General features: G+C 41.5%; 2 protein-coding genes across 4 annotated transcripts in view; both read left to right on the top strand.

Moving 5' to 3' along the window:
* LOC135708448 (transcription factor grauzone-like) overlaps nucleotides 1–25,084 on the top strand; it is a 404,988-nt gene that overhangs the window by 264,539 nt on the left and 115,365 nt on the right. The gene's annotated exons all lie outside the window — the stretch shown is intronic.
* skd (mediator complex subunit skuld) overlaps nucleotides 1–25,084 on the top strand; it is a 170,398-nt gene that overhangs the window by 132,125 nt on the left and 13,189 nt on the right. For 2 of the 3 annotated variants that reach the window (XM_065230347.1, XM_065230346.1), the window contains exons 4-8: nucleotides 6,368–6,451; nucleotides 6,802–7,193; nucleotides 7,256–7,895; nucleotides 23,248–23,583; nucleotides 24,867–25,053. In XM_065230347.1, coding sequence (XP_065086419.1) covers nucleotides 6,368–6,451; nucleotides 6,802–7,193; nucleotides 7,256–7,895; nucleotides 23,248–23,583; nucleotides 24,867–25,053 — 1,639 coding nt within the window. The remainder of the gene's footprint in view (nucleotides 1–6,367; nucleotides 6,452–6,801; nucleotides 7,194–7,255; nucleotides 7,896–23,247; nucleotides 23,584–24,866; nucleotides 25,054–25,084) is intronic. The other variant, XM_065230348.1, reaches the window with a different exon arrangement.

Here is a 25,084-nt window from a genome sequence, read left to right as displayed (position 1 = left end):
GGAAGTCAGATGAAACTGATGAGGAAAATAGATCAACAAAATCCGGGGAAGTCAGACGACACTCCCAGAGGACGGAAGTTTCTTATAGGATCGTCGGAAGAAAATTAGAGAAAACTTCCGGGGAAAGTTGGCCGAGACTGCCGTGAGAAGTCTGTAGAAGCTTCCGGGTGAACTCGGGAGAAACTTCCGGGGAAATTAGGCAAACCTCTGCAGAGAAGTAGGAAGAAATTTCCAGGGTAAGCCAGTAGAAACTTCCGGGGCAAGGCAACATAAATTTCCAGGAGAAGTTGGAAGTGACTTCCAAGAAACTAGGAAGAGATTTCCAGTGGAAGACGGAAGGAATATCCGGGGGGACTCTGAAAAAAACATCCTGTGGAAACCGGAAGACACTTCCAAAGAATGTCACTCTGACTTCTGTAAGTCGGAAGTATGTTTCAGGAGAGGTCAGAAGAGTCTTCCGGGGGGAATAGAATACATTGCCACTTCCAGATAATGCTAGTAGGACTTCAAGGGGAAGTTTGAAGATACTTCCCCAGGAATAGATGAAAGAATCTTCCACGACAAGTTGTTTTAAATTTCCAGGAGATGTTGGAGGAAACTTTCGTGCGTAGTCGGACGAAGTTCCAATTCTTATGAGTAACTATCAAACGGGTGTATACGTCAAAAATTATATCCTGTCGCCGGATAAGCATATTTCCCGATTCCCGGGTAGCCAAAAATGGCTGGGAAGTGGAAAAAATAGTTCCGACTTTCGCAGAATCCTTTTGAAGCTTTCTGGTCATCACTGAAGATCGCTGAAGCCCTCATAACCTCTCTGAAATTTTATGAATCGTTCCTAAGTTAGCAGAACTCCTCTGAAGCTTTCTGATGATCTCCAAAGTCTACTGAAATTCTCTGAAGTTTCCAAAGACGTTAAAAAATTTGCTGAACCCCTCTGAAGCTTTTTGGTCATTACTGAAGATCGTCGAAGCCCTCAGAACCTTTCTGAAATTTTATGAATCGTTCTGAAGTTAGCAGAACCCCTCTGAAGCTTTCTGGTCGTCTCTGAACACCTCCGAAGCTTTCCGAACCTTTATGAAGCTTGATTAATCGATCTGAAGTTCGGTGAGCTTCGCTGAAGCATTCTGATAATCTTCAATGCCTGCTGAAGCACTCTAACATTAATCGAATCTCACAGAACCGCTCAGAAGTTTGATGATGCGTTCTGAAGCTCGCTGAACTACTCTGAAGCTTTTTGGTCATCTCTACAGTCTGCCGAACCACCTCTAAAAATGGTTGAATCGATCCAAATTTCGCTAAACCCCTGTGAAGCTTTCTACTATCCTCGCAAATTCACCAAAGATCTCAGAACCGCTTTGAAGTTTGATGAATCGTTACAAAGTTCACAGAACCCCTCTGAACCTTATTTATCATCTCCAAAGTCTACTGAAACTCTCTGAAGTTTTCAAAGACGTCTAAAAATTCGCTGAACCCCTCTGAAGCTTTCTGGTCCTCTCTGAACACCTCCGAAGCTTCCCGAACCTTTATGAAGTTTGATTAATCGATCTGAAGTTTGGTAAGCTTCGCTGAAGCATTCTGATAACCTTCAATGTCTGCTGAAGCACTCTAACATTAATCGAACGTCACGGAACCGCTCAGAACCTCACAGAACCGCTCAGAACCTCCCAGAACCGCTCTGTTTGATGAAGCGTTCCGAAGCTCGCTGAACTACTCTGAAGTTTGTTGATCATATCTACAGTCTGTCGAACCACCTCTAAAAATGGTTGAATCGATCCAAATTTCGCTAAACCCCTGTGAAGCTTTCTACTATCCTCTCAATCTCAGAAGCGATGATGTATGTATGATGAATCGTTACAAATTTCGCAGAACCCCTCTGAAGCTTTCTTATCATCTGCAAACTTTGCTGGACTTTTTTTGCAGATCGCCGAGACCTTCTGAAGTTTTCAAAGACGTTTAAAAATTCGCTGAACCCCTCTGAAGGTTCCTGGTCATCACTGAATACCGCCTGAATAGAACCTTTTTGAAGTTTGATAAATTGATCTGAAGTTCCCTGAGCGTCGCTGAAGCTTTCTGATAATCTTCGAAGTCTGCTAAAGCAGTCTAACATTAATCGAACCTCACAAAACCGCTCTGAAGTTTTAAGAAGCGTTCAGAAGCTCGCTGAACTTCTCTAAAGGTGGCTGAATCGATCCATAGTTCGCTAAACCCCTTTGAAGTTCTCTGCTCACCTCTCAAAATCACCAAAGCTCTCAGAACCGCTCAGAAGGTTGATGAATCTTTACTAAGTTGGCTGAACCCCTCTGCCGTTTTCTTATCATCTTCAAACGTCGCTGGACGCCGAAATGCTCTAAAATTTCATGAAACGGTTCGAAGTTCTGAACACCGCCGAAGCTCAAATTCACCAATGCTCTGTGAACCTTTCTGAAGTTCGACTATTCGATCTGTAGTTCAGTGAGCTCTCTGAAGCTTTCTGATTATCTCGATCCAAAGTTTCCTGAACCACTCTTCAATTCATCGAAGCTCACAGAACCGAAGTTTAATGAAACGTTCTGAAATTTACTGAACTGCTCTGATGCTTTTTGGTCATCTCTTTCAAGCTTCCGGGATGCAAAGCTCGCTAAATCCTTTTGAAGCTTTTTGGTCATCTCTGAAGATCGCCGAAGCTATCAGAATCTCTCTGAAGTTTGATGAATCGTTACAATATTTGCTGAAAACCTCTGAAGCCTTGTGATCATCTTCAAAGCCCACTTAACCTGTCTGCACATCGCCAGAACTCTGTGCAGCATGTAGAAGTGTTTCGGAGCTCGCTGAGCTCTTCTGTAGCTTTCTTGTCATCTCAGAACATCGCTGACGCTCTCAGAACCTTTCCAAAGTTTCATGAACCTTTTTGAAACTTTCTGGTAATCTCTGAAGATCGACAAGGCTATTCGAGCCTCTCGGAAGCTCGGTGAATCTTTGCAATGTTCGCTGAAACCATATGAAACTTTCTGATTATCTTCAAGCCCACTTAACCTATCTGCACATCACCGAAACTCTCTGAAGGTTGCAGAAATGTTTCGTAGTTTGCTGAACCACTCCGTAGCTTTCTTGTTATCTCAGAATCTTTCCAAAGTTTGTTGAAAAGATCTTAACTTCGGTGAGCTTCTCTAAACCGTTCTGACTATCTTCAAAGTCCGCTGAACCTTTCTAAAACTCATCAAGGCTCTCAGAACCACTCTAAGGTTTGTGGAAACGTTCCGAAGTTCACTGAACCCCTCTGAAGTTTTGATAATCTCGACAGTCTGTCGAACCAGTCTAAAAATTGACGAACCTAAGTCAAGTTTGCTGAACCGATTGAAAGTTCACTAAACCACTCTGCAGCTTTCTGGTAATCTCTCATATTCCTCATATTCACTGAAGCTTTCAGAAACGCTCTGAAGTTTGACGATATGTTCCGAAGTTCGCTGAACCCCGCAGAAGCTTTGTGATCATCTCCAACAACTGTCAAATCTCTCTGAAGATCACCGACACTCGTCTGCTCAACCTCTCTTAAGTTTGCCGTAGCTCTCCCAGAACAATCTTTTCGTCTTTTCCGAGACTACTCTGAAGGTTCCGTAGATGAAACAGCCTCAACCAAATAAATAAATACAATACAATCCTCTACTCTAAAGATCCCTGAACTGAAGGGTGTTGAATTTTTAAGTTTACTGACTTCTTTAAGGTGAAGTACCCTTAACATTTTCTGGCCTGCTTCAAAGATCTCGTAAGCTTTTCTGCAGATCTCCAGAACTTCTATGAGTTTCCCTGAGTCTATTCGAAATTCATAAGACTACTCTGAAGTTTCCTGTGTTTTATTCTGTGAATTTTGCAAGATGTTCGCAGAATGACTATTTGGGTTTTCTTAAGCTTCTCAAAATACTGCAAGGCTTCTCTGAAGTTCCATTGTACTCCTTTAATTTTTTTCCATTTGATATGAGTCTTGAGTTCAGAGAGCTTCGACGAACTTAGGAGATGTTCGGGAAACTTCAGAGGAATTCAGCGAACTTCGGAACGTTTCAACAATCGTCAGAGAGCTCCGGTGATCTTCATAACGGATCGGCGGACTTTAGCAATACTAAGGAAACTTCGGAAGTCTTCAGCGTACTTTGAAACGATTCTGCAAACTTAAAAAACTTAAAGTTTAAACGACCTTTAGGGATGCTCATGAAGTTTCAGAGAAGTTCAAGGAACTTCGGAACGTTTCATAAAACTTCAGAGAGGTTCTGAGAAGATGGTCTTCAGAGAGGTTCAACAGACTTTAAAGATGAAATCTACAGAGAAGATTTATTTAACTCCGCAACGATGCAGAAAACATTAGAGAGGTTTTGAGAGTTTGGAGATGATTAAAAAGCTTTATAGCTAACTCAAATCCTTATCAAACTTTAGAGCTTCTGAGAGCTAAAGCGATTATCAGAGAGAATCAGCGGACTTTAAAGATGAATAGAAAGCTTCAGAGAAGTTCGGAACGTATATCTAGATAGAGCTGGAATTAGGGCGTAACAGCTTTTGTAAACAATGACTTCTCTCGTTGATTTCTAGCAACTCAAAGCACGCCTACACAAACCAACATATCCATCGGGTAGAGGAAGTCTTCCCCTATTCGATGGTAATGTTGATTTGCCAGGTAGAGTCATGTCTTTCGATAAATCATCGAGAGAAGTCATTGTTTACAAAAGTTGTTACGCCTTAATTCCAGCTCTATCTAGATATTAGAAAAACAAATTAGAAAGATTCAGTAAACTTTGGAGATGTTCCGAAAGCTTCAGAGGGGTTCAACAAACTCCGAAATGTTTTAGCAAACTTCAAAAAACCTAGAACCAATTTAAAGCTTCAGGTGAACTTGGAATTAGACCAGAAGATATTCTGAAAATTCCAGAAGCAAATGAGAATAGATCTTTAGAAAAAAATATGTGATTCTCAGAGAATCTCTGGAAACCTAAAAGAAATGTCAGAACCTCAGGAGTGTTTGGGAAACTTCATAAAAGTTCTGGTGAGTTAACGAAAAATCAGGGAACATTCAGGGTGCTTCAGAGCTTTTAAAAAAATTCAAGATATCTCAGTTAATTTTTGAAAATTTCAGGGAGCTATGGGATCCTCCAGCAAGTTTCGGAGGACTTGAAAAAATCAAGAACTTCAAAGAGGCGTAAGAAACCTGAGAGAACTTCAATATTTGTATAAATAATGTACAATATAATACTTAGGATGATCTCCATAAATCTTAGTGAATCTTAAGGGAATTTTAGAGGAACCCAGATTCTTTGAAAACCTAATTTCGTTTAGTAGGAAGCTTAAAAAAAGTTCACGGAACTCCAGTCCTTGATAACCTCAAGGACGCCATGTGCATTCATCAGCGAAATTCAACACAGATGTTCAGCATACTTCAGAAAAGCTTTTGGAGTTTCCAAAGTAGGCTTAGTAATTTCAGGTGACCCGCAAAAAATCTCAAGGAAGATTTCGTCAGTGAATTTTAGAAAAAAAAACTCATTGAGCTTAATACCCCGTACAGACTATGGCTTATATCATGTAATATAGGCTGTCTTGCAATGAGAACTCATACATCTAGTTTTCACTGGAAATCCTATGTATGAGTGCTCATTTCAAGATAGTCTATATTACATGATATACGCCATAGTCTGTACGGGGTATAAGGTGATTCCTTGAAGCGTCGAACAATGACAGTCATGTCCTATCACTTCAAGCTTTCTAGAGCACAAATCTCGGACACTGTTGCAACATCGCTCATGAAATTGGAACTCCTTCTGCACTGCAGGAAATGTGAAGTTTCAGTTTCATTGTTGTATTTATGTTTTGAGAAGGCTGATATTTGCGATATTTTTCAGAATCATCTTGCCCCTTAAATGCCGCACAGTACCTCTGGCCGTTTCGGTTTGTGTGACGAATCTTCGATGTTGAGACATATATCTAATAGAGTTGACAAATTATGGAGGTCCAAGGATGCTTTCAAGAAGTGATAAGATTAGATAAGATTAGATTAGAACCTATATGAGTCGGACTACACATTTGCTTTAGTGATTTTAGTCTGCCGTGAGCGTATATATCAACCTCATGTCAATAGAATTACTTGGTTAGGATATCAACCCCATCTAACGATACCTACTAGTTACTGAATCGCACACTTCCAATCTCATTACCGCAATGATGCATCTTCCGCACATGAGTTCAAATGAATAACATTTCGTCTTTTCTTCCCTTTCTCAATTTCATCTTCCGACACACGATGACGACGACGACGACGACGACGACGACGACGATGGTAAACGATGCCGGCTGTGCCCCATTCTACGTTCATTCATCACCATCATCACGCGGTAAAACAACAACACAACAGATGTCTACTCTCGCGGGATGTCGTCCGCTTGGGCAGGTGGTTCGTGCAACCCAGTTCCAACAGCGAGCGAGTATTTGGCAAGAGGTAAGTGTGCGTGTGTGCGCTAATTTCGGCGCGAGGAGAGAGTTTTCCGCTAATGACCATCGTCATCGTCGGAATGCATATTATTATTTATACAAATACGGAAGCGCCATTCCCACTGTTAGCAAATTTTGGGTGTTGCTTGGAGCTGAGATTAATAGTGCAGGCGACACCCGTGGGAAACCAGCTCGTCTTCCTAGAGTAAAAAGGTGGAATTCTGGGACATTTTCGTTAAGCCGGTAGAGAAGTCTTCGTTCCCCCACCGACAGTTGCAACTATATGGTCATTAGCTGCAGCTCAAACAATCCTCCCAACAGATTCCACTAATGCTTGTCATTTTTCTTCCCGTCCAGCTCTCTGCATCTGTCGTTTTCCTTTGCATTCTTCGTGCACGGCGACAGTACGGTGTGTGCCTCGATGGACATCCGGGAACACCCCCCGGTGCGACCGTTGATGATCAAACACCTCGAGGAAGCCCAAGCCCAGCAGGGCACCAGCAGCAACAATAACAACAATAATAACAACAACAACAACAACAACTCTGTCAGCGACGTGAAACCCCGGTCCGTCATACTGGCCCCATTCGGTTTGGCCGCGACCCTCACTGGCCAAAGCTACAAGGCCAGCGATCCTCAGACGCAGAAGGTGCTCGATGACTGGAGCGCTTTCTACCCGATCTCGAACAAAAACATTAACCTATCGGAAAGTGCCGACACGGTGCCGCCCATCGTCGAGATTATGACCGGTAAGTTCAAATTTCTCTCCGTTTGATCGTCAAGTTGCTAACAATTTTTCTGTTCCCCGCAGGCGGTGTCAAGATGCGCTACCCGTCCAAGTATGTGCTAGTGACCGATATCGACGATTGGTCACCACCACCGTCCAGCAATGGTTCTCCCAGCTCGTCGCAACCGACGGTGGCAAAATCCGCCGCCCCACTACCGGCAAATTCCCTCACGGCAGCAGTGTCCAGCGCGCTGGGTGTTACCAGTGATCTTAGCAGCAGCAGCAGCAGCAGCAAAAAGCTCCCAGCCGCGGATGATAGTGACAGTAGTAAACCGCTCATGAACCCACCGCTAACGGTGCCGGAGTCCCCCTCGAACGATCTCGGCAATCAGAACAGCATGTCCTCGGCGGTGATCAACAACTCGCCGGCCGTCCTCATACCGGAACGCGTCTGGCAGGACTGTATCATGCATGCCACCCCGACGGTTCCACCGCCGCAGCAATCGCCCGATTCGGCGGTCGGCGAAAGTGGTGTGGTAGTGGCCATCAAAACCGAACCCTCCTCGAATGCATCCTCCACGCCGACCTCTTCGTCGTCGTCGGGTAGTAGCAACAATGAAAACAACTCATCGATGGCAGCGCAGGCAGCCCTGGTGGATGCGAATGCCAACTCCGTGTGGGAGATTACCGATCCCCTGGTCAAGGTGTCCTGTTCGTGCATCAAGTGAGTATTGGCTCGGCGTCACAGTTTTGGCTTTTAGAATTTAGACTTGTCAGAGCCGCTGTTTTTTTTTGCCCTGTTGCCCCTTTTCAGTTATTAGGTACAGATTTTGTTTCTTTCTTTAAGCCGATAATTTAGTGTTTGCAGTAATTGCCTTCTTTGTTTTATCTTTTTTGTTTGTTTGTTTGTTGTATCCTGTGCTAATATAATCAAACTAGTATTTATCTGTGCCACTTTCTTTTCTCGAAACTGTCGATTGTTGTTAGTGAATGATCGAACTTCGAGCATGCTGACATCTGTTTAATACTATTTCTATTCCTTTCTTACCTTTGTCTTACTTCGGTTTTTTAATCTAACTCAGTTAATGAATGTTAAACTACAGTTTTAGAATAGGCTGCCTACTTTCTTTGTCCACAGCACAGATGTTCGCTGCGTTATCAAACTACTTCAAGATCCTATAAACTATTCTGGGGCTATGCAACCATCGCTATTTTCGGTTGTTTGCAACCCAACTTACAAATTTTCAATCATCGCACTATTTCGGAAAATGAAGTTAGGTCTCAATTACATGCAAATCTTCAAGCCGGGCCTTCGATATTCCAAATGCTTACTAAAATTAAGAAACATTAACTTGGATCAGACAGCGTTGACAGCGACTCTTTTAGATTAAAGGCATTAGTGCCGAATACCAAAATCGAGATCCAGCTTGTATGTCTTTCGCTAACAGAAAGTCAGCTCATTCACGGGGCGAATCGAACATTACGCCAGAATACGAATACTGAGGCCCCATAGCTCATCCACTGCAAAAGCCTGAACATTGAATACCCAGAAACAGAAGATTACTATAACATATAGCAATAGCACATATTTCAAAGCAGGAGAACTTTCTAAGTCCAGTATCTTCTCATAATTTTTTTTTCAATTATAAATGTTGTAAAAATTTATTTAGAAAATCAAAATTTTATCTAAAGGGCCCACATTAGATCCGGATCTGACGCGTTGCCTAAAAGTGACAGTTAAATCTGTTGTCTAACAGTCAAACGGATCTAATGCAGATGACTCTTTAAGTCCATTGAATTGAAGTTTTTGAAGTAGGTACCAGGTACTTGAAACTTTAATTTTCAAGTTCTCGAATACTTCCTCTTAGTCCCAGAACCTGGAAGCATGTTCAAATTCCATGAATTGTCTTTATGTCCGGGGTCTTGAATGTGTCGAATAAGTCTGGCGAATTGCATCTCGCAATAATGCCAGGTCCTAGCACCGCATATATTTGTCGCAGTTTGCGATCTTTCCAAAAATATTTACATCTGAGGTCTGAAGCCTTAAATCTTGAATCTTGAAACATTGTTGCATTCTATGTCCGACATCGTGAAAATTCTTCATAGTGAGGGGACGGCCCCGGCCTAGTGGTTAGTATCCATACCTCTCACGCCAAAGAGATCAAATCTCATCCCGGACTAGGTCATGACCCAAGAGTGTTAAAGTGAACATTAATTAAAAAAAAAAAACAAAAGAAAGAAAAGACTTAATAGCGCTGGAATCCGGGAAATATTTCCAAATCTTTTTAAGTCTTGAAAAGTTTACATGGTCCTGCATCTTACATATTTCCTCATGTTTTCCTGTCTCAAAAATCTGCTGGAAAATAAGGAAAATTGACGAAAATTTTACTTAGTCTAGCAGCAGTACCACATCGCTCTGATGAGACAACGAAACCCTACCCCCAAGCTCCTCCCATTTTCCTATCCTTCGACAATGTACCCCTCTAACTTCGAGTAAGCCACGAGTATTCGGCTCAACTCCTGCTAGACATAGAATTAAGTGAATTTTGTTACAAACAAAGAACAAGGAATTATCGGCTCCGTAAAGCTAACGTGATTGAGCCTTAAAAATAAATGAACTAGATAGCAGCAGTACCAATAGACTGAGTGAATCCAATCTTTACGTAAGGCAAATTTACTCATCGCTGAATTCCCGCACTTTATGCGATTTATGAGTAAACTAAACTCAAAATTGATTCGTTCTCATTGGCCGTGTAGGAAAATACCTCGTAAGTTTTCTTCAAGTTTTTCTCAAGTTCTCTCAGAACTTTTCTTATGTTCCTTTGGATTTTTTCAGAACCTTTTGTTGACCTTCTCTGAAATTGTCTAAAGCTAACCCGGAACTTTAGTTTATTATTAATTTATTTGATAAGGCTCAATCGAATTAACTTTTCAGAGTCGAGGATTCTTGTTTACTATACAATTTTAGTCAAAAGGTAAAACACAATAAATACTTTATCTTCCGCTATTCAATAAGCATCTTCCAACAGAACGGGAGCCGCTTCCAGTGGTTTCTTTGTATGGTAGGGCACTTCCATTGCAGCAATGGACGCAAAACGTGGTCATCACTCACACACTCATCACGAAACGGTTGCTTTCCAAAGTCGACGACGCATCGACCGAAAGAACTGCTGACGAAGAACAATGAGGAGGACCACACAATGATTGCTGCCGAGTAAACAGACGTAAATTTACCCTTAAGTTTTCTCGGAACTTCCCAAAAGTATTGCCACAAAAGTACCTTTGAAGCTTTCTAGATGTTCCCGTCGGTGCTTTAAGCCTAAAGTTCTTCCGTATGATCTGTGAAGTTCACACAGAATTTCATTAAAGCTAGCTCTCGGAAACAAGCACAAAAACGGAGTGCACAATTTTGCATCAATGTTATGCAACATTTCATAGTTGATATCAATAAGCCATGAATCCCTACAATAAGTTCTCGGTACATATTTTATCTACCGATTGAGATAAATTAAGATGTTCGAAAATCCCTCTGTTGTAGATCGGCCGATTTTCGAGAAAGCGTCTGTCAAATTGATCCCTTGTCTGTCAGAAATAAGTCTGCTGGAATAGCAGCTGTATTTGAAAATTTTCCATCTGTCAAATTTAAGTAATAATTCATCAAATGGAATACAGCCTTAATAACTAGAGCACAGATTCGTTTCTTGTTGTGGTTGCCGTATTAGATGCTAGATAAAAACTTCTTTTATCGATATGTGTGCTGAAATACCTGGGCCGGTGGATTCAAGGAGAAAGTCGACCAAGAGAATCTTGTCAGTGTTACTTAGGACCTAATGCAATGTTCAGCTTGAATTGTTTCGCTTAGCTGTAGCAATGTAAACAGAAATTCAATGAAGAAAATCGAACATTACAAGTAGACCCTTTTGAACGCTCACTGTCGAATTTCAGAACCTAGCACTGAAAAATTTTTTTTTATTTTTTACATTAATTTTTTTTTATTTAGTTGTTTTGTTTTACCATAGTTTTACATTGTAAGTGATCAACATTAGTTATTCATTCTTTCCTAAAATTACTGAAAGCTATTGGCTAAATTTTGCTTTTATATTTGGTATTTATCATTTTACATTGTGAACATTTGTTCTATTTTGAATTTTAAATTTACTATCTTACTACATTAAATCCTAACTAAACCTACTATTTACAAAATTATGGGTAAAGTTTTCCAGTTTTTACGTACTCTGAATTTAGAGTCCTAGTTTGGTGCCAACTGGCGAGCGCATTCATTCTCTGGTCGATTTGATCGAGATTTGCCAGCCGATGAACGTCGGCTATCCGTGTGCGCGGAGGCAGATTTAGAATCATCTTCAGGAACTTGTTCTGCAGGACTTGGAGCTTCTTCCGATGTGTTTTAGCACAACCCTTCCATACCAGAGACAGCGTTCAGCGTTCAGAACCTTTATCTTTGATGACGGTTTGAGCCGGTCGGTGTTGCTATGCGGAAACACAATGGTTTGCGTTTTGGCCGCGTTCACACATATCTTCCAGTCGGTGAGATATATGGTGTAGGCATCCAATCCGTTTTGGAGCTTCGATACGAGAGTGCGCATTACTCGTCCCTTGTAGCTGATTGCCGAATCGTCAGTAAACAGCGACAGTGTTCCACCTTGCGGCAGTGTCGGTATGTCAGATGTGTACAGATTGTACAATATGGGTCCCAGGATGCTTCCTTGAGGGACACCAGCGGGTACATCATACGGTTCCGAGAGAGCACTGCCTACTCATACTTGAGACGTCCTGCCGTCGATGTAGTCCGAGATGATCTTCACCAGGTAGCTGGGGAAACGAAATTGCAGAAGCTTGTGCACCAAACCGTCGTGCCACAAGTTATCGAATGCCTTTTCGATGTCTAGTATCGCCATGACCGTTGTCTTCAAGACCGACTTCGCCTAATTGATGAGGTTTGAGACCCGCTTGAGTTGGTCCACCGTCGAGTGACCTCGTCGGAATACAAATTGCTTGTCCAGTAGGATGTCGTTCGCCTCGGTGTGCTCGAGGAGTCTGGCGTAAATAAGTTTTTCGAACAACTTGCTAAGCGAGGAAAGCAAACTGATCGGACGGTAGCTTGACGGGTTGGTAGGATCCTTTCCCGGCTTTGGTATCGGTACCACCTTAGACCGTTTCCAGGTAGCTGGGAAGTGTCCAAGCTCCAGACAGCGATTGAAGACGTTCACCAGAAGAGTTCATGTTCTTCGTCGACTTGATAGTGTTCACCAGCTCATCAAGTGTGATTTTCCGGTCCGGTCTTGTTACTTCTTGCATTGCCCCACGGCGAGTGACGTGCGTTGAGATCACCGGCGAGGATAAACTTACCCTTCCGACGAGTCAACTTCTGGATGTCATTCTTGAGACGATCGATTGTTCCATCCGACTCCTAAAATTGGGCAGGGCAGTAGATGGCAATGGGTGTGATGAGACCATCCGGCGATGTCAGCTCGACTCCAATGGCTTCCACGAACGATAGACGAAAATCAGGCAGCATCCTGTACTCCAGTCCTCTCCTGATGGCAATGGCTGTGCTCGAACTCGGTCCAGTCTAGCAATTGTGTGATTTGGCAGGCTAAAGTTGACCTCCGGCTAGAGATACGTCTCGGTTAGAAACGCGACATCGATGTTATGTTGGCGCAGGAAATCTACGATTTTCGACTGTTTTCTCGCCACTGAATGGATGTCCCAATTAAGGGCGTTGATGGTGAACGTGAAAGTTTGTGATGAAGTGCATCATTTGCACCATCATTTTTTGCATTTCACTGACAAGCGTTGTCAGATGACTGATTACCTGCGTCAGACCATCGGTTGGAGGGACCAATGGTACAGCACCAGGCTGGGTTCCCCAGAATCCTGGAGGAGTGCTGCTTGGTTCGGCTTGCGTCGAATTCCTATACTGCCTTCTGGGCAGCGGAAGGGGGGGGGGGGAAGGTTTGGTGCGCGTCCTTCGGTTGGAGGAAGCGGTAGAAAATCATTTTCCAGATCTATTCCGGGTAGTTGCTTCTTTTTCTGCTGTCTCGGCTGGCTTGCTTTCTTCCGCAGTGCGATGAATTCAGCCCGCTTGGGACACGATCGACTAGTCGATGTGTGGGCATTCCCGCGGTTGACACAGGTTGGCTGCTTGTCCTTCATGTCCACGATGCATTGGGCAGTGACATGTTGTTGGCCGCATTTGGAGCAACGCGACTTCATATGGCAGTTGCGTGCGCCATGTCCGAAATTCAAGCAGCTGGTTCACTGCGTCACTTCACGGTGGACCGGCAATCTTTGCCATCTAATCTCGAGAAAGCGATCCACACAAAGAGCGGTACACTCCGAGTAAAATATAACAAGTCTTCTTTGAGTTCTTTGCAAATTTTGCTCACCACGATTGCATGCATAGAAGATGAAGAAGGGCACTGCCTATAATTGCATATCAGTCCCATATGGATTTTCGTCAATTTTAAGATTATTACGTTATCCACTATCAATTGGGCTCTACTTTCATATTGCGTGATAAAACCACAGACAAACCGACATGAATGACCATAGCAAAAATAATAAAATTTCTGACCAAAGCACACTACTGACATCTGGCGCCGTGCTCGCGGGAAATATTTAGCTAAGCCATGAACCCGCATGCAAAAGTTATTAATTGGTTCGTGTCTGATCTATTCTGGACAAATTATTTTTATCTAGATAAAAAAAATCCTATAGTTTTGACAGGTCGGATCACCGCACATTTAAATCGGCCGTTTACGATTTTCGGGCATAAGTCAGAATTAAGTGTCATGTTGGTTTGTCGGTGATAAAACTACGGACTTTGATCATGAAAAATGTGAAAACAACATCAAATCAGTTTGTCCCATTAAGTATCCTAAAATTCGATCATCCAGAGGTCAAGCTAGAGTTCTGCTTTTTGGATCGTCATATTTTTCGCTGATAGAGTAGAGAACTACTCGGCCTAATCACCCATTTTGGGCCTATTGAGCAGAAAACTTCAAATAAATTCTTGATTTCAGAGTTAACAAGTCAATTGTGCGTTTGGTACGATACTTTAGTTTATAAGCTACGGAACGAAGTCAATGAGAAAGCGTGATATGAAGGTTTGCACCCATTATTCCCAAAAACAAAGGAAGCGCTCCGACCGAATCACTTTTTATCTTCATCCGATAGGCCGAAGTGAATTCATTGGCATTTCAATGGCGTTTCAATGCGTTAGGCCGAGTTAAGAATCCGTAGGCCGAGTTTGGCGTCAAGAAGCAGTGTTAGACTTTTGACAATATCTCAACAATTGGTTTCTATTTATCAAATCTTACGGTACATACGGAAAGGTAAATAAATTTGGAAGCCATCAGTAATAATAACATTCCGTTTGGTGCTAAACTGCGCTAGATTAAGAAAGACTAAGTGCGGGTTGTGCTTAATAGGCCGGAAATGGGGTAATTAACCCTATAAAAAACAACTAAACAAAAAACATGTATGCGGTTTCATCTTGAAAAATATCAATGAATTTACCATGATTTTTCAAATATTTACATGGTAAATAATTGCACGTCGTAACTTCATTTTCTCATGGCCTACTTTTTCCATATGGGACAGAGATATGCAATTATAGGCAGTGCCTAACGAAGAAAAATTTTCAAGGGGTGTTCCACTCTGCACATCCCAATCTGTGCCGAGTACTTTATCTGTGCCGAAAGCTAGGTCAAGCGTTGTGCCGAAGTGTGGCACTCAAGCTATCAGTCTCAGTAACCCTGCACTTATGACTTTTGAGATTGTGTGTTTACATTTTCAAATCAAGGACGGAAAAAAAAGTTGTGAAACTTACTTCCAATATAATATTCAACGAGCTGATTGCCGGTCATCCGCTTCAAGAAAATCAAGATCAACAATTGAAACGGCCTCAACTCCATTTTGTAAACAAACCTTGTAAGGCCATTTTCTCGCGAACCGAAGTCCGCCAACGGAAACCAACAAAACGAACAGGTAGGGGAAATTCTCCTCTACCCGATTGTGTTTAAGGTTTGCGAATGTAGGTTTCACTTCGCGAGAAAATGGCTTTCCAAGGTTTGTTTACAAAATTGAGTTGAGGCCTTTTCAATTGTTGGTCTTTAAATGGCACTCGAAGATTAGCCCCTGAGCGAGAAGGGGCAGGGTGACTGATGGCAGAAGCTGTCAATCCAGGAGAAGACAGTTATCATGCTACCTGGGCAATGCTACAATCTGAAAAATAGGAAGGACTCGACCTTAAATGACCACCGGCAGTAGTAGTAGCAGCAATAGACCTGCAGTAGCTTCCCAGTGGCAGCAGCCGTGGTTAGGTACTAAATTCGTCTGACTCAAACTACTTCGTGCATGGTTTATCCAAATGTCGGTCCAGAATCTCCATACTGGTTGCAGCCGTCCTTGTATCTGCCTGTTGTTTCTTAATATTTTTCATCCTTGTCCATGCTGGAATCGCATATTAATCTCCCTGAAACTGGTGCCGGTTCCGATTGCGTTCATTAATACCGCGATTCAGATTGGCTCCATTACCTTCAAAATTCTATTAGCAGCATCTTTATTAATGTTACTGTTGCCATCGGTGATACGAATAGTTGCGAAAGAGCGTAGAGAGACCTCCACAGTCAATCGAATCCGAGTTCAGTTCATAGAATGAGCTGTGTACGGCTGACTGATTGATAAACCATCAATCGTATCGGGGTGTTCTCCTGGAGAAACAGCTGCGATTGCAGATACATCTGAAGAATGGTAGGATCGTTCGGCATCGGGGTGTTATTGACACCGCACATTATCGCTGCAATGCTTCTTACCCATACAATTGACTCTCGGTTCGGATGCTAAGGCCATCGAGTTAATACTTAATTCCAGTTAAATCTGGCCTATTCGACGGGGCGTGGTTCGTTTGGACTTCCCTGAAACTATGGACATCTCTCAAAAGCCATGTGGACTTTCAGTAGAGGTTCATCCCCCAGTAGGCATAAGGACAAAAAGCGTCTTGTCAATTATACAATCTCTTATTATGATTAGGAACAATTTCGCTTCAAAATGGCACTGACAAAAAATGCCTCTCCCTTTACTTTAAAGTAAACGAAAAAGTTAACCTTAGCAACGATTGGCAAAATGTCAACACAAAACAGTGATCCCATTTTTATTATATTTTGTGTCATACTTGTCATCGTGTGCCATGTCCCGCCGATCAGTGGGCCACGATGTGTTCCGGCACAATGTGCAGAGTTGATTACCCCTTGAGAATTTTGTCTTTTTGCTGGGTTTCTCATTTGCGACACTACACAAAGTGGTGCTCTTTGCGTCGGAGTGATGGCTACACATTGAATTTTCGTTATTTCTGGGCGTGTGTATTTCTTCTCTTTTTTGGTCCTTTTTACTTACGCTGGGTGAAAAGCTAGCAAAGCAAACTTTGTGTTCGCTTGATTCCCACTTTGTGGAATTCAGAAAATCAGTAAATTGCGCGCATTGAGCTATCAAATGACAGTTCTGTCTACTGGTCTACTTGGTGTTTTTCCGATTCGTCATTTGGTGTGGAACTGCTCAACAGAACATTTTCGGCAAATTAATTAACTCTCTGAAGAAATATCAATAAATTAAAACAAATTTCTAATGGATGCTGATGGAAACTTTTTGGAGAGGTTGGAAAGTGCTTCCAGAGAAAAACTTCCCTAGAATGTTAAAAGAAACTTCCAGAGGAAGCTGACAGACTCCTGACATCCAAGACTGTATAAAGTTCCGGGCAAGTCGGAAGAAACTTTCCGGAAAGATTAAGAGAAACTTCCAGAAGAAGTCGGTAGACATTTCCTGGCCATATCAGCAGGACCTCTGAGGGAAGTCGGAAGGCGCTTTCAAGATAAATCATTAGAATTGTACTTTAACCACAGACAAACAGACGTAACTCTTCATTGTGTGTCTTCGTTCATGCATTTAACGGTTGATTTGAATATTATCAGTTCCGCAAACTACTCGCCGCAGCGCTGGCATCGGATCACTTTGACGTTTCCATACATTCGATAGAACTTTTATGCAATATTGTTTACGAGTTAGCGAGCAAGCTTGTTTTCCGCGAGAAGCCAGAGAGATGTCGTTACTGAGGTTATATGTTTTGAGATACTATGTTTTCAAGAACAAGTTTTTCAAAGAGTTACGTCTGTTTGTCTGTGCTTTAACTATATGTTTTGTTTAATGAGAGAGAGAAGGATTAGTAATTTCCATTTAATTCCACTACCTTATTTGCTTATCCTTGACAGATACGCGTATTTCGTCTACAATGTGCAGACTTCTTCAGTGTCTTGTACTAATCTCGACTGTTTTGTATTACTTCACGCAGAAAGTCAACGATTTACATAGTTCAAGATGCTAATTTCAAATAACATACTAAAGTGGTAATTTTTATACGATAGATAAGGAGATGAAAGTATAGAGTTGATAGTTCCGTTAGAGTACGGCAGTGTGAAAATTGTATATAGAGAGTAGAAAGCGTCCAGGGACAACTTTTTAGGAAGGTACAAATCGGTTTTATCATCTCTCTTTACCAAACTCCCCCGTTGGGAAGGGGTGGTGAGGGGTATTCCCCCCGCCACCACTGGCAAAAACAGATGATCGCCGACTCGCTCATGTACCGACGATGTGTTTGAAACAGTTCCATCGATTTTACTGCACTCAAGTCGTAGGTTTGGAAATTGCAGCTAATACGTATGTTCCTAACCTGGAATTGGAACCTAATTTGAAATCGATTTAGCTTGGTGGAGTAAAATCGAGCATGATTGTGTAATATTGTATGGTATTGTGGAATCCACACCATTCCCTAGTGTCTTTCAATAAGTCGCGTTTGTTGGTCTAAATGTGTTTCTCATTTTACAACCCTTAGATGAAATTCTAAGTTCTTGATGTACAATATTCTCTTATCGTTCTGGAGTAAGAGTCTTTTACGTGATCGTGATGAGTAGTAACTTTTTTGTTTTACTTTTGGTGACCCATAGAGCCACTGGCCACTTGCCGTATTCATAGCGTCAATAGAAAAGCTAATTACACATTGAATAGTGTATTTGGATAAAAATCAATTGAATACTTCCGAAGCTATGGAACGCCACTTAAGACCTTTTATTTCAAATCTACTCTTTCAGAGGCCAACCTCACTCAAATATATAAAATGTCTACCCTTTGATCTAATGATGTGGTTTTATTTCTAGATAGTTTGTATGCCTACAGCCAGAGTTTTAGCTCGCTACGGTCCTTTATTGAATCTATGGAATTTTTTTGAAGGCCATGTATTGGGGTACCCGAGACCGACTTTTCTAAATTTTAAACTCTGATGTCTCATGAATCAGGTGAAAATTTACAAACAACATACTATTAAAGTAAAAATTCTCCACGGAATAGTATTGGTTGAGTTGTAGCATTTCTCCCGGTCTTATACATGAAACACAATCATGCTTCCATACTAACCGTGACCCAAATGTGCACAAGAGTAAGGTAGCGTGCTGACGGCCGCTTAGAGGTATATGAACTACTATACGTAGATAGTACCGAGCTTACTCCAGATCTTCCCTCTCAGAACGATTTTATCCAATAGACTGTCTAGGACTCCTCCATCTAACTTGCTCAGATTATCGAAGATTTTCATCCGAGAACACCCAATCATCACTGCTCAAATATGTAATGAAAATCATTGATCAACCTGGTGATGATATTCTGCTGCACTACGATCTGCATCCCGGTCAACTCACTCAGGTGGCTTATCCGACAGAGGCTGCAGTCTATTTCATAGTTACCGTAAACCGGGGTATCTTTGATAATGCGGGTAACTTTGATAGCATAATATAAAGATTAAATTTACTCGCTGCGCTTTTTCCAAATTAGAAAAATTGGTTCCATATTTGTAGCTTAGAGTATTTCCGTTGATATCGTATATAGTTTTTACATAGTATGTGTAACATATTTTACAAACAACATTCGTGTTTTTCACCTGTTTGAGAAAGCACTCAAACCATCACTTATGAAATGTATTTCTGATAGAGCCATAACAAATTCAATGTTGTATTCTGATTGCTTATGAGGTTTTCTGATTTCTGTACATCATCTAAGTGTACCCGCAACATTTGCTTCCAGGATACTAATCGGACGCCACCAGTTCTTCAGCAAACTCCTGGTCCGGAATCGGGGCAATTTCATCAGCAGACTCATCTTCGGTTAGACTCCCTCCGTCGAATCGTCTATGTCAGCAATGATCACCTTAATCACGTCGATCTACAGCTCGAATACGTGCTGTTCAGGGGGAGAGGAATTAAATTCAATGATTCCGCTACCAGGCAGTAGCGTTCTAGAGGGTGAAGAGCTTCAGCTTCGTTCCTTAGTTGGACATGGACACTGAAAGTGAAAGTTAACAAGATGATAATTATCGCTACACTAATTTTGCTTTTGAAATGCTCTTTCTGGTTCTAGTAACATTTCCAAACCGGTAGATTTGCAATTCAGAACGGAAAGGGCTCGGAATTCATCAACCTGGGAGTACGATTGCTATTGTAGGAGAGATTTCCAAATATGTTGTTCTAGAGGCGGCTGCGTTAACGGAGAGTGATAACAAGAATTCTGCGAGAAAAATGAGTGATTTTCGCACCTTGTATTTTGTTTTATTTTGTGTATCGATTCGACGGGATGACAAGAAAATGACATTTGATGCCGAAAAATACCGACCAGTTTTATCATAGCCAGCGTTGCCAGAATGTTTTAAAGGTTATCGGTATCAAAGGTTTTAAAAAATCGGTATTTATCGGAGTTTACTATTTAAATTAATTTTATATTTTTGCCGTTTTTGAAAGCGAAAATTTTAACTTTTGGACTATGATCGGTAAATTCCGGAAGAAAACTCCGGGGAATGTTTGAATAAGCTTTTGGAGGAAGCTGAAAACAACATCCAGAGAAAGAATAAAGAAGTTCTCCTGGAGGAAAGTTCTGAGAGAAGTCGGAAATACATCCGTGGAACTTCCAAGACATAAATTGAGAAAATTCTGGCGAAAATTTAAAGATACATTCAGAAAAAAAAATCGGGTTTCACATTCAAAGGAAGGCAGAAAAGTTTCGAAAATCAATAGAAGTCAAACAAAAAAAAAACAACTGGACAAAATTCCAGAACTAGACGAAAGAAATTTCTGGGAGAAGTTTAATTTAACTTCCTGGAGAAGACGGAACAAACTTCCTGGAGACGCTGGCAGAAACTTCCTAAGGTAGATTGGAAAAAAAAAATCTGGAGAAAGTCGGAAGCCAGGAACAGTCGAAAGAAACAAGGACATAATTCCGGAAGAGAGAGCTCTTGGGGGATGTTCTAATGATCCAAAAAAAATTCCAAATGGTTATAAAACATCCCTGAAGACCCCGCAATGCTCCTGAAATTTTTGGAACATTCCTGAAATGTACTTATGAATATTTCATATTTCTTCGGAATTCCTTAAGAGTTCTTGTAATTTTCCTTAAGTTAATAGGGCTGATTAAGTTAATAGGAAGATTGCGAAATTTCTTAAGCACACAATGTTCTTGAATTTATTGTTACATCCCGATTTTTCTAATTTTTAAAAGTTATCGACCCTGCCATTAATAAGCACGGAACTTCCCATAAAATGTTCTCACAATGTGCTAATGTTCGTGTAACTTTCCTTACGTTTCTTAAATTTACATGAGCCACCTCAGAACATTACTGAAATTTTCTCGGAACTCCTTTAAAATTTCAGCGATTTCCTTGAAATTTATTGATCTGTGCTGATGTTCTCGAAGCTAAGGTTCTCTCAATTCTCCTGAAACTAATGGAACGGTCCTGAAAACCATTTAATTTCCAGAAGTTCTTTGGAGTTGTGGAGTATTCAAAATATTTATGATGTTTCCTTAATTTCACTGGAGTTCGTTGTACTTCCCTAAAATTTCCGGGTTTTAGAATTATAACAGAAGTTATTGAAACATTCTTTAATTTATCGAAACTTACTCAAAAGCCTGGACTTTTCTGAAGTTTCAGAACTTCTTAAAAGTTCATGCAGCTAGTGTGGATCCGCAATCAAAATCTGGAAGCATCCCTGAAGTTGCGGGAAAGTTGAACAAAGATGAAGATGGAGAAGATGGAAGAAACATTCGAGCGAAGGCAGAAGAAGCTTACAAGGGAAGTCGCAATAAGTTTCCGAGAGGAATTGAAAAATAATTTTCAATGTAAGGTGGAAGATTCCCCCGTAATTACCAGAGAGTATCCATAAGGGTAAGAGATGAACCAGCCAAAGACTGAAAATCTCTATAATAAAATGAAATAAAAGTATCCATTAGCCATTTTTAAAGATGAACAATTTGAAATATTCAAAAAGATACAAGTCTCTCACAGTAATTTTCTCCGAAATTCGAGCGCGGGCAGGCAATAATCATTTTGATTATTTAAAAAAAATCGGTATAAATCGGTATAAGACCTCAAAAATCGGTATTCTGAGGAACCTTATCTGTATATCGGTATCTAGTTCAGAAATCGGTATAAATAAAGATAAATCGGTATAACTGGCAACGCTGATCATAGCCTGGTTGCCAGCCGCTGCTTTTCAGATTTTTATCAAATACACAACATGATATCGCGATGAACATTTCAAATGGTCCTATCTGCTTTGATCGATTCTCTTCATCGACGAGCTCATTGAGCTATATCATGAACTATTCGTGATATAGATTGACAGATCGTTTGTATGGGATATCACGTAATATAGAACGTGATATAGCTGCTATATCACGAAGCGCTCTATATCACGTGATATTGAGCGTAATGAAAACGTTACGATGGGAACGTAATTTGTGATTAGCCCTGGTCCCTTTCACATTTGCTCATTATTTATGAACGGCCCTTATATTTTTCACATTCATCTATGGAGGTCCGATTTCATTGGAATAATCGATTAATCTATTAACGAACCGAAAATTAAAATATTTGGAATTGGTTAATCATGTCGATATAAGCATTAACTTCTCCAGAGGATCATCACCCACCGTTTCAAAAGTGTTCTGCACTTTCATTGGTGCAAAATGAAATCACACCGAACAAAAACTAATCGAGTACAGCGGAGATTCGTTCGCTGGGGGCTCGTTAGTTGGGGTGCTCTTTAGTTGGGTGTTCACTAGTTGGGCCATGACCTAGGCCATGACCCAATTAAAAAGCATCTGGATGTCAAAATGTCACGTCAAAATAGATTTGACAATCAACCGTAAACTCTTCCTAGGGGTAAGCATATGCGTTTTGAACTGCGCATTCAATGTAATGTGTGCAAACATGGTATTTGATCGAAACATTTGAATTTAATTTGAAATTCCAGAAGAAATCTAAAATACATATTAAGCATATCAGTATTTTACTTTTTTCACTCAGTTTCAAGCAATTTGCTTCAATCCTAACTGTTTTTTGTTAAATCTTCTTAACCGCAACAAAGGATACGCATACCCCCCAACAACTTTTAGTCTTCTGTCATTTGACCCAACTAACGAATCGAATTCGTTAGTTGGGCCGAGGTGGTGGCCCAACCAGCGAATTTCGGCTGTAATTAAAAAATGGGACATCACTAATTTTGGTGTGATTGCGTTGATAAAAATACGCACACAATTTCAACTCTACCGAGGGGGGCAGCATAACCAGCAGAACGTCTTGCATACGGAGAGTATTCATTAGATGAAAAGGTTCATGGTCCAGAGGACACTAAAACAGAAACTGTTTTCTTCCGACTGTTTCATCTTAGTTTTCTTCTTTGCTTATATTGTGTGACTACCAATTGTGTATCTGTTCAATGCCTAAGGTCTCTAAAAAAATCCGTTGATTTTGATGCTATGTTGGCTTTGACCAACTTCCCTTGTTTAACACTTTCTAAATACCTTCAAGTAATCATTAAAAAAAAGTCTTAAAGAAACCACTGAGGTTCATCCCATCCTTACCTAGATAATATAAGCTAGCTATGTTTGTAAAACCAAAAAAAAAACAAATCCGTATCACCGAGCCCAACTGAGCTGAGCTATTGTGTGTGTGGCTCTTTCAGGTGTAGAAAATCGACCACCGGAACGGCCAGCGGTGCCGGTGCACGGAGCCAAGCGCAGCAGTCCACCACCACCACCAGTACCACCCTGTCCGGATCCACTCCCGGGCGAGATCCGACCTCCTCCGGTGGCGGCTGTCACTCTGGGTCTTCGTCCGGAAAGACCGGCTCCGGCAGGCAGTCCCGACCGCACCGAATACCGTTCCACAAGAGACCACCTCCGTCGTCGCGGCAGCTCCCGTTCCGGTCGACGTCGGCGGTGGGGGCGTCTTCGTCTTCGTCCTCATCGTCCGTTTCCCCACCCGGCGATAGTCCCGAGTATCTCGAGTCGGCTCAAAGGTGCGTTTCTGTTTTTTGCAGTTTACACAAATCCCCACCCAAAAATAAAAAAAATAAACACGTGGTATCCGAGAATCAAATCACCAACAAGCGCTCCCATTTTGGTTTTGTGAAGTGGAATTTATTGCTAGCAAATATTGTTTATTAAGTGTTAATATCTGCTGATATGGCTAGGATGTTTTACTTGTGTAAATATTAAAGACCATCACTGTCATCACCACATTGGAAATTTTCAAACGTATCTAAACTCGCTTTCAGTTTCTAATCATTCGGTTACACGATTTGGTACTAATAATTGGTTCTAATCACCTCCAAATGCACCCTCATCTCCATTATTTATCTAATTTGCCATTTTCTCGCTGTCAAGGTAATTGGCTAAACTAAATCCAAAAAAAAAAGTCGGAAAGTGTGTCGGGATGACCCTAATCCAATTATTGATATTGTTCAATTGTCATCAATACTGGTGTTCATCATGAATCAACAAGAGATTTGCAATCCTATTTCGTTCGTGAGCACTACTAACCGTCACGTCATTCGAATTGACGAGAACATTTTCTATACTGAGAGACCCCCCCCCCCCCCTCCTCTAACCGTTACCGGTTGGATGGTTGGAGGCAGGATTTTATTATTTTATTAAGCTTTTCATTTGGCGGAACTCAAACACCCACTTCGCATGCGATGCCATAATTCATCGTCGTTGGTGCTCCGGTTGCATCGAAACAATGGTAATTTAAGTGCGCGCCTACATTTGTGCGAATCGAGTGGATCGGTGGGGGAGGTAGCTACTGGTGGTAGCCCATTTTTTATACTTCTTTGCACTTTTCCTTCGCATTCCCCTACTTCTTTCTTGCACTTCAATTTAGTACTGTTTACTGAGTATAATGTATTTAAGTTCATGTGCCCATCGGTATGGACGTGTTTGCTTTTGATTGCATGTCGTGTCGCTGTTTTCTGGTTTTGTGTTTACTACTTTATGCTTTCTGCTATTAGTATTATTACTGCTCTTGCTTTTGTTATTGTTGTTGTTGTTTTTACCATTTCCATCTTCATACTGTCGGTTCAATTGATTTATGCGAGGTAAATGGGTTTTTATGGTTGTTTTATTATTATAAGATTTAATTTGCTATAATTGTGTATGTGTGTGTGTGGTACTCTTTGCAGTTTTACGATGTTTATTTAAGTTGCGAATCAGCGATTTTGGTTCGTCCCCTTTTTGGATCGTATCGAATTGGAGTGTTCTAATCACCGTCTTGCTCTTCTCCTCCCGCTTTCCGTCCATGCAGGTCAACCCAAAACTGTGGAGCAGGTGGAAGTACGCCGTACGGTGGTCCTCCGTCCTACTGTCGCAACCCGCTCTCGATTGGAGAATCGCACCCGCTACCCTCGGAAGAATCTCCGGCCAGTGCGGCCCCCTCGCCGATGCAGCCGTCCTCGGTGTCGCAGCCGATGTCGGTGCCATCCGGTGATCAGGTATGTCGAACTTTTTGAAACTGCACTGAAC

Source organism: Ochlerotatus camptorhynchus, unplaced genomic scaffold (genome assembly GCF_037179485.1).
Source record: "Ochlerotatus camptorhynchus isolate MF236.1 unplaced genomic scaffold, CSIRO-AGI_Acam_v1.1 ptg000330l, whole genome shotgun sequence".
Classification (NCBI taxonomy): Eukaryota; Metazoa; Arthropoda; class Insecta; order Diptera; family Culicidae; genus Ochlerotatus; species Ochlerotatus camptorhynchus.
Note: the sequence above shows the minus strand (reverse complement) of the source record. Positions and strands in the feature narration are given on the sequence as shown.